The sequence below is a fragment of the Trichosurus vulpecula genome, chromosome 3 (assembly GCF_011100635.1).
Source record: "Trichosurus vulpecula isolate mTriVul1 chromosome 3, mTriVul1.pri, whole genome shotgun sequence".
NCBI classification, from domain to species: Eukaryota; Metazoa; Chordata; class Mammalia; order Diprotodontia; family Phalangeridae; genus Trichosurus; species Trichosurus vulpecula.
Window position 1 is genome coordinate 91,301,123 of NC_050575.1, and position 15,203 is coordinate 91,316,325.

The 15,203-nt window shown below is 37.8% G+C and overlaps 1 protein-coding gene across 1 annotated transcript; it reads right to left on the reverse strand.

The window, feature by feature from the left end:
* Positions 1-1,882: 1,882 nt before the first annotated feature.
* Positions 1,883-13,697, reverse strand: GRPEL2 (GrpE like 2, mitochondrial). The gene is made up of 4 exons (XM_036749757.1): positions 13,660-13,697; positions 13,285-13,438; positions 10,901-10,982; positions 1,883-6,518 (listed from the first exon to the last, which is right to left on the reverse strand). The coding sequence occupies exons 1-4, from the start codon at positions 13,695-13,697 to the stop codon at positions 6,163-6,165; spliced, it is 630 nt and encodes a 209-aa protein (XP_036605652.1). The 3' UTR covers positions 1,883-6,162.
* Positions 13,698-15,203: the final 1,506 nt, after the last annotated feature.

The following is a 15,203-nucleotide window of genomic DNA, read 5'->3' on the forward strand; positions in this document are numbered from 1 at the left end:
AAAACCAATTACTTTTCAGAGAAGAAGAAAGAAGGGAACAAACAAAAAAGTTCAAGGCAGTACAAACAATTTGTCCTAAGGAAGGGAGTTCCTAGGTGAGTGGCTACACCTGAATGCTGTCAAAGACAGGATTCCCAGGAGGGACAAATTCAATTGGGGCTGTATCTCAGAATAAAGAGAAATTTGATTTACCAGGTTTTTTTTATTTTACAGAGGAGAAAACTCAGGTCCAAAGAGGGAAGGGATTTGCCCAAAGTAACACTGAGATTTCAAGTCAATGAATTCAAATAAATGCACCTAATATGCACAAGGAGCTGGGGATTAAAAAGCAAAACAATCCCTGCCCTCAAAGAGCTTATGATATTACTGGGGAGACTGACCATGTATCAGCTAAATATAAACAAAGTAGTTTCAAGAGAAAGAGAGAAGGGAGGGAGAGAGGGAGAGAGGGAGAGAGAGAGAGAGAGAGAGAGAGAGAGAGAGAGAGAACTAAATACAAGGCTGAAGATATCTAGGATATATCCTAGAACAATGGGGAGTCACTGAAGATTTTTGAGTTGGGCAGAGGGTGACATGATCAGGTCACTGTATTAGGAATATCAATTTTGTAGCTTTGTAGAGGATAGAGTGCAGAGAGAGGAGACTGGAAGGAAGGACATTAGTCAAAGTACTTGTTATAGTACAGATGAGAAGTGATGAAGGTCAGAAGAACTCAAGAAGGAAGAAGCATATGTGAATGGAGAAATGGAGGGAAATATGAAATGTTAGAAGTTTTAAAAAAAAAGACTTGGCAACTGATTGAATATGGAGCTTGAGGGAGATTAGTTTCAAGGTTTCCAACCTGACTGACTGGAATCATGGTGTCGTGACTTCCATTTTGGACAACTTGTGTTTGAGATGCCTATAGAACATTCAGATGGAGATATCCAACAGACATTATTCATACACAACTAGAATGGAGGAAGAGAGAGAGTGTGTGTGTGTGTGTGTGTGTGTGTGTGTGTGTGTATTTATGTATGTGTGTGGACTCAAGGTTAATCTTCATAGATAATGAATGAACTCAAGAAGCTGATAGGCCAGGACAGAATCCTAGGGGATACTCATCTTTAGTAGATGAGAAAAGGATGATGAGCCAGGTAAGCAAATAACTAAGAGATAGCAGTGTCACAGAAGTCAATGGAACAGAGAATGCCAGAATTAAAAGCCAGCTTTCTGACTTCTAGCTTAGTACCCAAGCAACTATCAGTAGTCACTTAATAATTACTGACTGACTGACTATACCTCAACTTATCACATCTAACAGATGTCAAAAATGGTCATGATAGTAGAAAGGAAATTACAAAATACATGGTAACCCTTTAACCTAAAGATCCTCCAGCAAGGTATATACATCAAGGAGATTCAATACAGAAAGGGAGATTCCATATACATATTAATAGCAGCCCTTCTGGTTATAGCAAAAAATCCAGAAATTGAGTAGATGTTCACTGACTTGATAATAGCTTATTATGTAAATGAATGCTCATTACTAGATTGTAAGATAGAAAGTACATTACTATATTGAAACATGAAACCTTCACAGAAGCATAGTCCCTCTTTGAAGAAAAGCAGGGATACAAATAATGCTTTGGTTAGTTTCACTGAATTGTCTCCCCCTCCCTTTTTTTCTGAGGCAATTGGGGTTAACACAGGGTTCATACAGCTAGTAAGTGTCAAGTGTCTGAGGCTGAACTTGAACTCATGTCCTCCTGACTCCAGGGCCAGTGCCCTATGCACTGCACCACCTAGCTGTCCCTTTCCCTTCTTTTCTTTTAAAATCTTTGCTACAATGGATCGATCTCTGGGTGGGGAAAGGGGAAATGAAAATAATATGAACACAAAATCAACAAAAATAAAATTTATTTTTAAAATATTTTAGAAATCAAAGTAGTTCTAGGTATTGAATAAACATCAAAATTATTTAAAGGCAGATTTTATTCAGGATATTCTGAGCACATTTAATGCCTTGATTTTCACTCTGAGATTCTGCTTCATTTATCCCATGATGATAATCATCAATATCAATAGGGAAGAACATTCTTTAGCATGCAACTTAATGTTGACTACAGAAATTATTTTAAACACATCCAATTATGTGGCATGCTCAGGTCACTGGCTAAGCACAATGTCATCATAAAGGAAGGGGTCTTGAGAATCCAACTACTCAATCCCCTAAGCATCCTTTCCCCAGCCTCTAAGAGTTTGCTACTTTCATATAGCAATTTTCACACTAAGGCCAAAAACCTTATCAATGTTGTGGAAATAATTAATTAAGAACACTTATAAAATGCTCTTGCCTCTAAAGGATTAAAATGTACATTTCTGTTCAAGGCAGGGACTAGAGGGTTCATAAATGTAGGAAGGAACCAGGTCAATTTTATTGACATTGAAAGCTTTATAAAACTGAACCCTGATTAACCAAAACTCCATTCTCTTACCTCTGCCTTTAGTTTAAAGAAAAACAAACGAAACTGGATTTTAACCAGAATCTACCAATATGTTATTTATAAGAAACACACTTGAAAGAAAAAGACACACATAGAGTTAAAATAATGGGGAGAAAAAGTCAAATCATAGCAAAACAAAAACATAAAAAAGTAAGAAAATTTCATTTTACAAAGCAAATCCTTGGGTTTAAGCGGAGGTTAGTTACACAACTCTCACTTCTCTCTAGCTACATCTGCAATTCTGTAAAATGACCACTAGTTCCCTAAGGCATAGAGGCATTCACTGCAAGTTGCTAAATCATAAAGAGAAAAAACTGTTATACAGTACAAGAGAAAAAATACTGGATTCTCATTCATGATTCTAAGTTCATTTAGGAAGGGAAAAATCTAAAATCAGAGTCATTTTAAGCTAGAAGGGTACTTAATAATTAGTTCAACTCCTTCATTTCACAGATGAGAAGACTGAGGTCAAAATTAGAAGTGACTTACCAATGGTTATACAGAAAATTAATGGTAAAGCCAGACTGGAACTCAAATCAGCTAATCCTCAGAACTGCTGTTTGTTTTTCTACTTTTTTCTTAACCACTAGACCTTCTACCTTCAATATTATCCTTAAAAATTAGGTCTTAATGCCACAAAAGATACTGAAACTTGTATCTAAAGACAAAATAAAGGCACCAATGGTACCATGGAAAAATCAGAAGATCTGAGTTCAAGTCGTTGTTCCACTACTCATTAGCTGTTTAACCTTAAGTAAGTCATTTCACTTTTCTTGGCCTTAATTTACTCTTCTAGAAAAGGAGAGATCTGGATCAGATGTGCTTTAGGGCCCCTTCAGATCCAAAATATCTATGATTCTTTGAACAGATTGTGGAAATGGCCCCATCCAGCAGAGAAGGTGTAGTTGGCAGAGGGTCACATGCTCAGAAATTCATGCAAAGAAAAAAGAAGCAGTGTAACTACTGTTGGCTGTAAGAACGGATTTAAATGTTTGAGATCAGAACTGTTCAGTCTGAGTTACTAGTATTATCAATCTAATATCCTTAAGGAAGAACAAACTACATAAAAAGAAAAAAAAATAAGTTTCCTATGACCCAACACTGCAACAAATTATTTTTAGTTAAAAGCAGGCTAAGTTTGGAGAGATATAAGTCCAGATTAGACATATCATCGCTACACAACAAGTGATTCCAAGCTGAAGAAATGAAGCCCATAATCCTACGACTAGGCTCACATGATATGTCTTCCATGAATCCAGGTCACATGACCTGGCCTAATCTAGAGGACTTGTGATTGATTATCTAATTCTGTTCTTTAGTGACATAAGAGAAATGGTCAGAAACAGGACAAGTTTGTGAAAACCTATAGTAAAAGAAGTTCAAGTAGGAACCTTATTTCCAAAAAAAAAAGCACTTAGAAGCTTAAAAGTAGAAGGAGCCCCAGGGGGCATCTAGCCCAACCCATAACCCCTTACAGTATTCCCAATAGTGCTAGTACAGGCTCTGCCTGAAAAACTCCATGGCCACCTAGCCTTTGCCTGAATTATTACTCTGAGGTAGCCCACTCTGTTTTAGGACAGTTCTAAAAGTAAAGAGATGAGTTCCAAGTAACTGGAGGTATTCAATAGAGACTGGATGACCACTTTGCTAGGGATACTGAACAGGCTATTCATGCTTCAAGTAGGGGTTGGAATAACTGACCTCTAAGGTCCCTTCCAACTTTTGGGTTTGCATTCCTCAACCATGCTAAGAGGTTTTTAGCACAGCTGCAATATTTTCAGGGACTGAGTCCACATTTTCTCTGGTAGTGATGTAGACTAGCTCACATAAAAGTTTGCCTTCTGCATCTTAACCCAATGAAATGAGTGAAATGAAAAAAAAACCTGCAACCTTTTCTAAGATAATTATGATTATTAACTTCTGAAAGACATGCGTTGGTCTGAGGTTTCACCTTATGTCCTGTACACTGACAAAAATGACAAAAAATGGCAATAGTCAATGTTGGAGGGGTTGTGGAATAGTAGGCGTACTAATAAATACATTGTTGATAGAACTGTGAAACTTTCCATTTTGGCAAGTTCCATTGAGAAAAGTCTTCATATACACCAAAATATTTGGAAACAAGGTAGATGACCATCAAATGGGGAATGGCCGAACAAATTGTGGTACATGAATGTAACAGAATATTATTGTGCTGTTAGAAATGGTATCTGTGATGAATACAAAGAAGCATGAAAAGATCTATGTGACCTGATACAGGGTGAACGAAGTAGAGTCAAGAAAACAATACACTTGATAACTACAACAATGTAAATTATAAGAACAACCACATGCAAAAAAATCAAAGGTGAATGTAACAAAATTATAAAGCTCAAGCATGACTTGAAGAAAGAGACACAAGAGGACATTCCCAACTCATCCCTCCATGGGGGTGGGAGCTTCAAAGATATTATACATTGCACATTTTTAAATTTTTTCAATATATGGATCAGTTGTGCTGATTTTTTCCCCTCTTCTTTTTCTTTTTCTTTTTTTGTTTTAAAATTATCATTTGTTACATGGGATGACAACCTGGGAGAGGAAGGGAAAGCAATACTGGGGAAAATTATGATGATGTTAAAAACAGAAGATATCAATTAAAAACTTATAAAAAAAGAAAACTTGGAAAAAATTTTAAATGTCTTATGACTAAAAACAGAAAGCTATGGGTTGCAAATCTGTAGTAATGGAGGAAATATTCACCTGTATGAGATCACAGATCTACTGAATTATTAAGTAAAAGTCAGGTAAAATTCACTCAGCTAAATCCATGTATTATTTTTTTATCAAATGGAAATATTAGCACTGGTAGGAACCTTAGAGAAGACTGTCAGAAATAAAAGGGGGAAGAACAGGCCAAAGCAATTATGAGGGGAAAAATTAATCAACTGATCAATAGGTTAGAATATATACTATCAGAGCCAACAGTGATCTTAAAGATCTAAAGGTCTGACCACCATAGTTTATGGGTGAGGCTCACCGGGGAGGAGAATTATGCAAGGCCAACATAACAGAGGCAGAATATGTAACAAACATGTCTACATAGTCCTGGCCCAGTATACTTTCCATTAAGGTAATTTTGAATTGCTATTAAGGAATATAGGGAAGTAAGAAAAGGTGGGAGTGGGACATATCACAGAATTAAATTCAATTAGAAACACATACCATATTATCCTGTCTTTCCACCTGAAAGACACCAGTGTACCGTTATTAATAAATAACTTTCTTCAACATATATTTTAAAGAAGGTCAATGACAGGGCTTCTGATGAAGTCAAAGGAAAGGTTACATTAAAGCAAGTAAAGTCATAATATTGAATTTCTATCCATATGATCATAAAATTAAAGCTGCAAAGTACCTTAGAAATTGCTTAGTGAAAACCCCTCATTTTATAGCTCAGAAGTAATATGACTCATCATTGTCACAGAGCTTTATATGTCAGAAATGAAATAAAAATGCATGTCTTCAGACTCTCAATCCAAATCAAGAATGTGTTTTTTCTGCTATATAGATTAAACTCAAAATAGATCAGGCAAAACAACCCAATTATAATACAAATCTGAGTAATAAATAAAGAAACCCAAGGGGCTATGTTCTGTGCAAGAAGAATGTTAATTTACCCTGGTCCCAGACCCCATCATTCCTGTGTCTCAACAGCCACGCCCACTTGGGCAGGTCTTATGGTTCGACCATGAAGTTTGTAGCCATCCTGGGTAACAAGTGTCACTGTGCCTGGCTGCACCCCATCAGCTGGTATGTGACAAACGATCTCATGGTCATATGGGTCATACTTGTCACCAAGGGGGGTCATTTTCTCCAGACCATGCTTAGCAAACACACTCTGCAGCTTAGCCTGGAGGAGGGAGAGTCCTTCGAAGACCTTCTTGAAGGTCGGCTTTTGCTCCCCTGGCTCTGCTTCCCCAGAGCTATGCTTGGTGGCGTTCTCCAAGATATCTGCGATCTCTACCAAATCTTTGCAGAAACTCTGGATCCCTGGGGAACAATCAAACAAACGGCAAAATGTAGACTTACTAGATTATCTTAAAGGTTACACACTCACCGAACCCAGTCTGTTTAGAGTTGAAAGTAGTCTTAGAAGTTAGCAAGTCTACCCCTCTCATTCTACAGATCAAGACACTAAGGGCAAAGAGTTTAAGTGATTTACCCAAGATAATAAGTAATAGAAACAGATTTTGAACCCAAGTACTCTGATACTAAATCCAGGGTAATTTCTTTGATAAGAGATTGGAAGGAACTAACTCCAAAGAGAGTAAGGAGTACCAACATGCGTCAGGGGATAAGTGACATAGGACATAGGACCCAGACTGAGTTTCAAATCTAGTGCTTTATTCACTCTATCAAAATATTTTTTTGGCTATTTTTTAAAAGTAGAACTGGGATTTTATTGGTGTAGAAAATTCTTGGTGGAAAACTCTCTCTACCAATGCAGATGAGCACCTTCCCTGCGATTTATAATCTAACAGAATGCCTGGGAGCAGTAAGAGACTAAGTGACTTACCCAGGACCACAAAACCAATATGTGACAGAGATGGGACTTGAACTCAAGTGTTCCTGACTCTGGTGACAGCTCTCTCATTGCCTCTTTGCCTAATAATAGTACCAATAATAGCTGGTTGATAGGTAGCACAGTGGGATACAGCACTGGACTGGGATCAGGAAATCCTGGGTTCAAATCTGCCTTCACACAATTAACTAGCTGTGTGACACTGGGCAAGTCACTTAACTACTATCTGCCTCAGTTTCTTCAGTTGTAAAATGGGGACAATAACAGTGCCTATCTCCTGAGGTTGTTGAGAGGATCAAGTGAGATAATATTTATAAAGTACTTAGAACAATAGCTGGCATATAGTAGACATTTAATAAATAAAATATTTTCCCTTTCTTTCCTTTTATAACATTTTAAGTATTACAAGATATATATATATATACATATGTACACACAAATATGTATGTGTGTATATACATATATGTATATATGCATATGTTTGTGTGTATAGATTGATATAGATATAGATATACATTAAATCTCTTCTGAACCTTACAACAACTCCGTGAAGTTAGTATTATGGGCATAATCCCCATTTTACAAATGAGGAAATTTAAAGAGTATTTCAACTCCTGTGTTTTCCAACTCATTATTTTCTTCCCTGATCTTAATAATCTTCATTTTCTTTGCTTCATTATTTTATTCCTTTTCTAATTTCCTTAAATGCAGATAATTCAAGCATTGTATGGCTTTAGCTACTTTACGCAAATTGTGATTTAATATTTAGATATTCTTTTCTTTTTAGAATTTCATCATTTAACTCAGGTACAATTTAGTAAGATATTTATAAAATATCTGTGTAAACTTGCATCTTTTATCATATTGATTTGTACTTTTAATTCTGTTAGAATTTATTTAACTATTAATTTAGCTATCCAAATTTAATCAAGGAAATAAAGGTCAAACTCTTTAAGGGCACTTGGTTGAACTGCGTGCTAAGACCCCATTTTGATTACCAACACACTCCACATGTGAAATGCTTTGCCCTAAATTGGCCTCAGACAACTATGACCATGAAACCGATCAACTGTTGTGAATACTCAATATGAATCTGAAAAGAAAGCAATATTATAATTTTTCATTAAGTTTTCAACACATCTAACTATTAAGCTCATCTTGATGTGACTTTTATTTATGGTATTCTGATAGTAGGGTACTGAAGCTTCCTATTATCATCACATTATTATATTCAAAGATTGTTAAAGCTGGAAGGGACATTAGAGATCATCTAGTATAAAACCCTCATTTATCTGATACCAGTTATAAAAAGTGCTAATGTGATCTTAGACTGCATTAATAGTAGGATAATGTCCAAGGTGACAGATGTGTCAATCCAACTGTGCACTGGCCCGGTCAGAGCACATCTGGAATACCGTGTTCAGTCACGGGGGCCACATTCTAGGAAAAGTGACTAACAAATTGGAGCTCTGCCAAAGAAAAGTACTAAGGGAATTCCAGACCATAAACCACACCACGTAAGGCCCAGGTGAAGATAATTGGGATGTTTAGCCTTGAAAGGGGAAGACTTATAGGGGTATATAACCAAAGGATGTTCTTGAGAAAGAAGAAGCAAATTTGCTTTGCTTGGTCCCAGAGGTCTGAATTATGACTAATGAGCAATAATTATAGGAAGGCCGATTTCAGTTCAATTTACAGAAAACGTTTCAAATAAGAAGAATTGTCCAAAAGCAGAGTAGGCTACTTTGCAGTTAGTAATGAGTTGCCATAACTAGATACCTTAAGGTAGAAGCTAAAACTTCACTTGTGGGATGCTCTATGAATGAATGAATAAATATTTATTAATATCTCAACATTGTAGGACAAGGGATAAGGACAAGTACTAGGATAAAAATACAAGCAAGCAAGGCAGTCCCTGCCTGCCCTTGAGCAGCTTATAGGCAAGACAACATATACAAGGAACTGGTGGCTAGAGAAGACTGTTTTGGAAGTCAAAAGGAATCAACACTGAACTATAGGTAAAATAGTTGGCATATCCTTTCCAAGAATTGTGATGTTCATTTGATTACTGTTCTCAGAGTCAGAATTGGAAAATGGGGGTGAGATGGGAGGTGTCTATATCTATGCTGTTGAGGGGATTATAATTCAGGTGTAATTCGGATTGGTAACTGCTGAGGTACTTTTTAGCTCTAAAGTTCTTTTTTTTTAAATTTTTTTTCTGATTTTTTTTATTTAATTTATTTAATATATTTAGTTTTCAGCACTGATTTTCACAAGAGTTTGAATTACAAATTTTCTCCCCATTTCTACCCTCCTGCCCACTCCAAGATGGCGTATATTCTGGTTGCACCATTCCCCAGTCTGCCCTCCCATCTGTCACCCCACTCCCCTCCCATCCCCCTTTCCCTTCTTCTCTTGTAGGGCAAGATAAATTTCTATGCCCCATTTCCTGTGTATCTTATTTCCTAGTTGCATGCAAAAACTTTTTTGTTGTTGTTGTTGTTTTTGAATGTCTGTTTTTAAAACTTTGAGTTCCAAATTCTCTCCCCTCTTCCTTCCCTGCCCACCCTCCCTAAGAAGGCAAGCAATTCAACATAGGCCACATGCGTATCATTATGTAAAACCCTTCCACTATACTCACGTTGTGAAAGATTAACTATGTTTTGCTCCTTCCTAACCTATCCCCCTTTATTGAATTTTCTCCCTTGACCCTGTCCCTTTTCAAAAGTGTTTGTTTTTGATTACCTCCTCCCCCTGTCTGCCCTCCCTTCTATCATCCCCCCTTTTTTATCTTCTTCCTCCTTCTTTCCTGTGGGGTAAGATACCCAATTGAGTGTGTATGGTATTCCCTCCTCAGGTCAAATCCAATGAGAGCAAGATTTACTCATTCCCCCTCACCTGCCCCTCTCCCCTTCCTACAGAAGTGCTTTTTCTTGCCACTTTTATGCGAGATAGTTTACCCCATTCTATCTCTCCCTTTCTCCCTCTCTCAATATATTCCTCTCTTATCCCTTAATTTGATTTTATTTTTTTAGATATCATCCCTTCATATTCAACTCACCCTGTGCCCTCTGTGTGTGTGTGTGTATACATACATATACACACACACACACATATATATACACACACCTACATATATACATACATAGACACACACACGTATATATATGTATACACATATATATGTGCATATTCCTTTTAGCTACTATGACATTGAGGTCTCATGAATCATACAGATCATCTTTCCATGTAGGAATGTAAACAAAACAGTTCAACTTTAGTAAGTCCCTTATGATTTCTCTTTCTTGTTTACCTTTTCCTGCTTCTCTAGCTCTAAAGTTCTAAGTGATTTGCCCTAAGTCACCACAGCAAGTAGTCTGGCAGAATTACAAAAAGAAGCCAGATGTTTCTGTTACCATTTCCATTATAGCACAGTGATTCGTGGTAGAACATAAAACAAGATGCTAGAGGGGTAAGTGTGGGCTAAAGTGCATTGAATGTATAAAGAAGGGGCATGATTAATCAGTAAGAGGAATGACTGTTCACGTACTCTGTTCAAACAGTGGGTGGCAATTAGTCATCATCAACTGTTAGAAGAACAAATGACACCACATACCTAAAATAAAACCATAAGATGTTACACAATGAAATCCAGGGAGATTATAGTTAAGGATGCCCAGAATTCTTTTCAAATCAAATATTACAAAGAGCATAAATGGTAGAATGGAAATAATCCTAGATCAATACAGTCTGCTAGAAAACCTCACTGACTTTATTCTGCGTGAATTGCAAAACCAATGAGCTGCTCTAAACAGAAAGGTATATGATTATGCACAATGCTGCCACCTACCAAATATCTTGGCGTCTTCCACAAATTTCTGTGTGCGCCTCCGTACATGTTCAGAATCAGCCAGGGCTTTCTGGTATCTTTCCTACACAACGAGAACATCAAAATGATCAAAAGACAAGCGCCCCTTTTGCCGTCAGATGCTGCCTAAATGTACTGTTTCCCAGGATGAACGACCGCCCCTAGCAGCCCTGCCATCAAACCCTGTCTCCTCCACGAGTGATGGCTACAATATGTGGGGCCTTCCAAAGTCAGAGGATTAAAGCGGTGGCAACACTGGTCTATCCAATAAGCTCAAAATAACCCACTCTGGCTTTTAAGGGTTGTGCTTCCACCGGATTACAAGTTCACCAGGTATCCTGTGCCTACCCTACTTCCCAGATGCAGAGACCTTTCAATTTCAATTACCTCTTACCATTGGGACTTCAAAAAGAGATGAAGCCAACTGGCCTGTCAAAAGCATAATCAAACACTTCATGTTTGTGTAGCCTTTGAAAATGGATTGTTGAGCTACAACCTGAGAGGCTTGACTTGGATTCAAAGTTTAATTCTTGCTTTGAAGAGCCATAATCATATCAACGTGTAAACTTTCTCCACCCATGCAGCCCAAAACTCATTCATATCTTCCTTGGTGTAGTACATGAAGTCCAGGACTTGGAATCAGGAAGTCTTGGGTTCAAATCCTATTTCTGACACTTGGTTGTTATTTGTCTATGGGCAAATAACTAACTTCTCTGAGTTTCAATTTTCTTATCTTTAAAATGGCAAAAATAATATCCATAATTCCTATCCCAAAAACAAAAATTGAAATCAAGTTGAAAAGCAAATGACATAATATAAAGCACTTCACAAAACTGGAAATGCTATATACAATTATTAATGAATATTATCCTCCAGGTCAGATCTCCTGACTTCCAGACCACCCGTCTTCCCACTATACCACTGTCTCCCTGACACTTGAATGATCATGGGTAAGGTATTTAAGCTGGAAAATGAAGATTTTCATCTGAACTCTAAGATCCCTTTTTAGCTTTATATCCTATAATCTTGAAAAAAACTGCAATGTTAAAATAGTTTCTGATTACAATAGCATCTTTTCTATGGCATTTAAGATCTATAAAGTGTGTTCCTCATAACAAAACTGAGGGTTTTTTTGTAGTAGTAGTAATAATTATTATATTGGAAATTCGTATAACCCTTTAGGTTTAGAAAGTACTTCACATATATCTTATCTCAATTCTCCCAAAAGCCTTATGAGATAGATAGTCATTACAAATAATATCCCCATTTTACAGATGAGGATGATGAGGTTGAGAGGCTGGCCGAGCTGCCTGCCCATAGTTAGTAAGAATATGAATCAGGACTAGAACTTAAGTTTACTAATTCCAAGACCAGTGCACTTGATCACATGGATAGAATAAACTCCTAATTAAAAATAAAATCATCCTTCCCTCACCCCTGCCAGAGTTCATATAGGTAATATGCCTTAGAAGTGCATGAGAAATGAAAGGTGAGTCGTAACAAAAATAACTGAGAAGTTAAGGCTGGTTATGTAAAAATTTACTCCTAAATGTGCTTGTTAATAACAACTTCTATTCTGATAGCCTCGGTCCATCCCCACTGCCCCAGGGTCATTAGGTATGAGTGGGATAGTATTTCTCTAAACACGAATGTTACCTCTAAACCCTCTTCCCTCTCAAACCCCAACCTCCGGCCCCTGCCACTATCCATATAGAAAAGCTTTTATGATACAGATAAACTTAAAGAATAAGATCTAGTTTTTTAAGCCTCTTTGTGCTGAAGACTTCAGACCAATGAGACACTCTGGTATCTCAGGAAGATGCCCAGAAGGCTGGCCATGGGAATCGACAGGGGACTCAAGTCTAACAGCAGAGCAGCCTAAGCCATGAATTTGGAGTCAGAAGAGCTGGGCTCAAATCCTAGTTCTGTAATTGGACACCTGGTCGAAACCTGGCCAAGTCACCTCTCTTCTAAGAGTCTTATTTTTCCAATCTATAAAATGAGGATGTTGCACTTGAGGAACTCCAAGGCCCTTTTTAGTTTGACTCCTATGATTCCGTAATACTTAATGATCTTAGAGAACCTTACCTACGTATCTCATGGGATCCTCACAACAGGCCTGTGAGATAAATAGGGCAAAGATTATTATCCCCATTTTACAGATGGGAAAGTTGAGGTTAAGGGAAGTGATTTGCTGAAAGCTCACAAAATAGCTCAAATCCCAGAAAAGGCTCTTCTAGGCATTAAAAGAGAACTGTGAGCAGCTAATTAGAACAAAAAGCAAGCCTCAAAATCAAGGTGAGCAAAGGCAGTAAACCTTCATTCAGCTCACAATGGATAACAACAGTATCCTACTTAAGACTCACAGTTAAATCCCGGACTTCCTTCTGCAGTCGACGGGCTTTGTGTTCCAGAGCTTCTTCTGCCAATAAGTGGTCTGGCTCAACAGGAGGATCAGAAGAGCCACAGTCTTCTCCAGCACTACTCTGGGCAGCTGTGTTGAAGGCAGGTGTCCAGCCTCTGACATGAATGCACAGAAAAGGGACAGAGCAAACAACGAGTCAAAACCAAGGTGAGATGGGTGTGAAAGACCTGGCCCTGGGTGGGCCTAAGCACTTGATGAACTGTTTGCCTCCCTCCTTATTTGAAACTGGTTGAAGAGATTCTTGTCTTTGCCCTAGGGTTTTTTCTCCATTACTAAAATTACTTAATTTCGTTTTGAAGCATTATGTTTCCTATACCTTCTTGGTCCATAGACCACCTCAGCTCCATAATTCATAGATTATCCACTCTCTCTTGGGCTGCTGTCTCAATATAATGATGCAATTCTACAATGCGCAGCTGTACTCCTTAACCATATTTAAGCCATCTGGGTTTTGATTCAATTATAAACAGTTATTAAGTACCTACTATGTGCAAACTACTGTGCTAGGCCCAGAGACAAAGACAAAAATTAAAGTCACTGCTCTCCAGTTTACATTCTCCTGAGGGGATACAGCATATATACAAATATATGCAAAGTAATTTTGAGAGGGAGAAAGTGTTAACAAGCATAAGAATCAGGAAAGGCATCAAGTAGGAGGTAGTACCTTACCTTTGCAGTGAAGGAAACTAGGAGTTCTACGTGGTACAGGTAAATAAGGAGAATGTTTCATACTGACATAAGTGGAAAGATGGCATGTTATATAGGGTTGCCACTATCAGGTCAGTTTGGGTGGAAGAGAAAGTAAATGAAGGGGAGTAATGCATAATAAGGCTGAAAAGTTAGGTTAAACACATATTGTAAAGGGCTTTAAATGCCAAACAAGGGAGTTATATGATGAGTGGTTTGAAGATGGGAGAGCCTAGAGTCAGGAAGACCAATTAAAAGGCTGCTGCAAGTGTCCTGAGAAGACAAGAAGAGTCTGAACATAGGGCAGGACCTATATGAGTAGAAAAGTAATAGCTAGGAGAGATGTGGTAGAGGTAGAACTGGGAAGATTTGGCAACTGGATATGGGGGTTGAAGGAGTGGGAAAAGTCAAGGATGACCCCAAGGTTCTGAACTTTGGTAACTGGAAAGTTGGTGGTATCCTCAATACAAATGGGGAACTTTAGAAGAGGGATAGATTTTGAGGGAAATGAGCTCTGTTTGAAACATGTTGAGTTCAAGATGTCTTTAAGAATTCTAAGTGAAGATCTTCAAGGACTGGCTATCAGGAAAGATTATCACTGAATACACAGATTTGAGACTGATCATCACAGAAATGATCATTGAAATCAGGGGAGCTAATGAGATCACTGAGTAAGAAAGAAAAGGGCCCAGGATAGACCCTTGTGGAGATGCCTACATTTAGTGGGCAGGAGAATTCAGTGAAGGAGACTAAGTAGGGAGAGTAAAACAAGTAGGAGAACCAGAAAGCACAGTGTCAAAGAATCCAAGGGAGAAAAGTTTATTCAGGAGAAAGGGATGGCTAAAATTATCAAAAGCTACAGTTCTTCAAGGATGACAGCTGAGAACAGGGCAATGGATTAAGCACTTAAGAGATCATTGGTAACCTGGAAGAGAACAGTTTTAATTGACAAGTGGGGTCAGAAGCCAGATTGCAAGGGATCAGGAAGTGACTGAGAAATGAGAAAATGAATGGAAAGGTAGCATTTGAGTTGTTTTGCTTGGCCCCAGAGGAGAGAACTGATGGTACAGCGAGGTAGACTATCTCAAGTTAAAAACAAATAAAATTTCCTAACAATGGAAATCTTTAAACAGAGGCCAAATGAATGAATAATAAAGCATTTGTTAAGCCCAT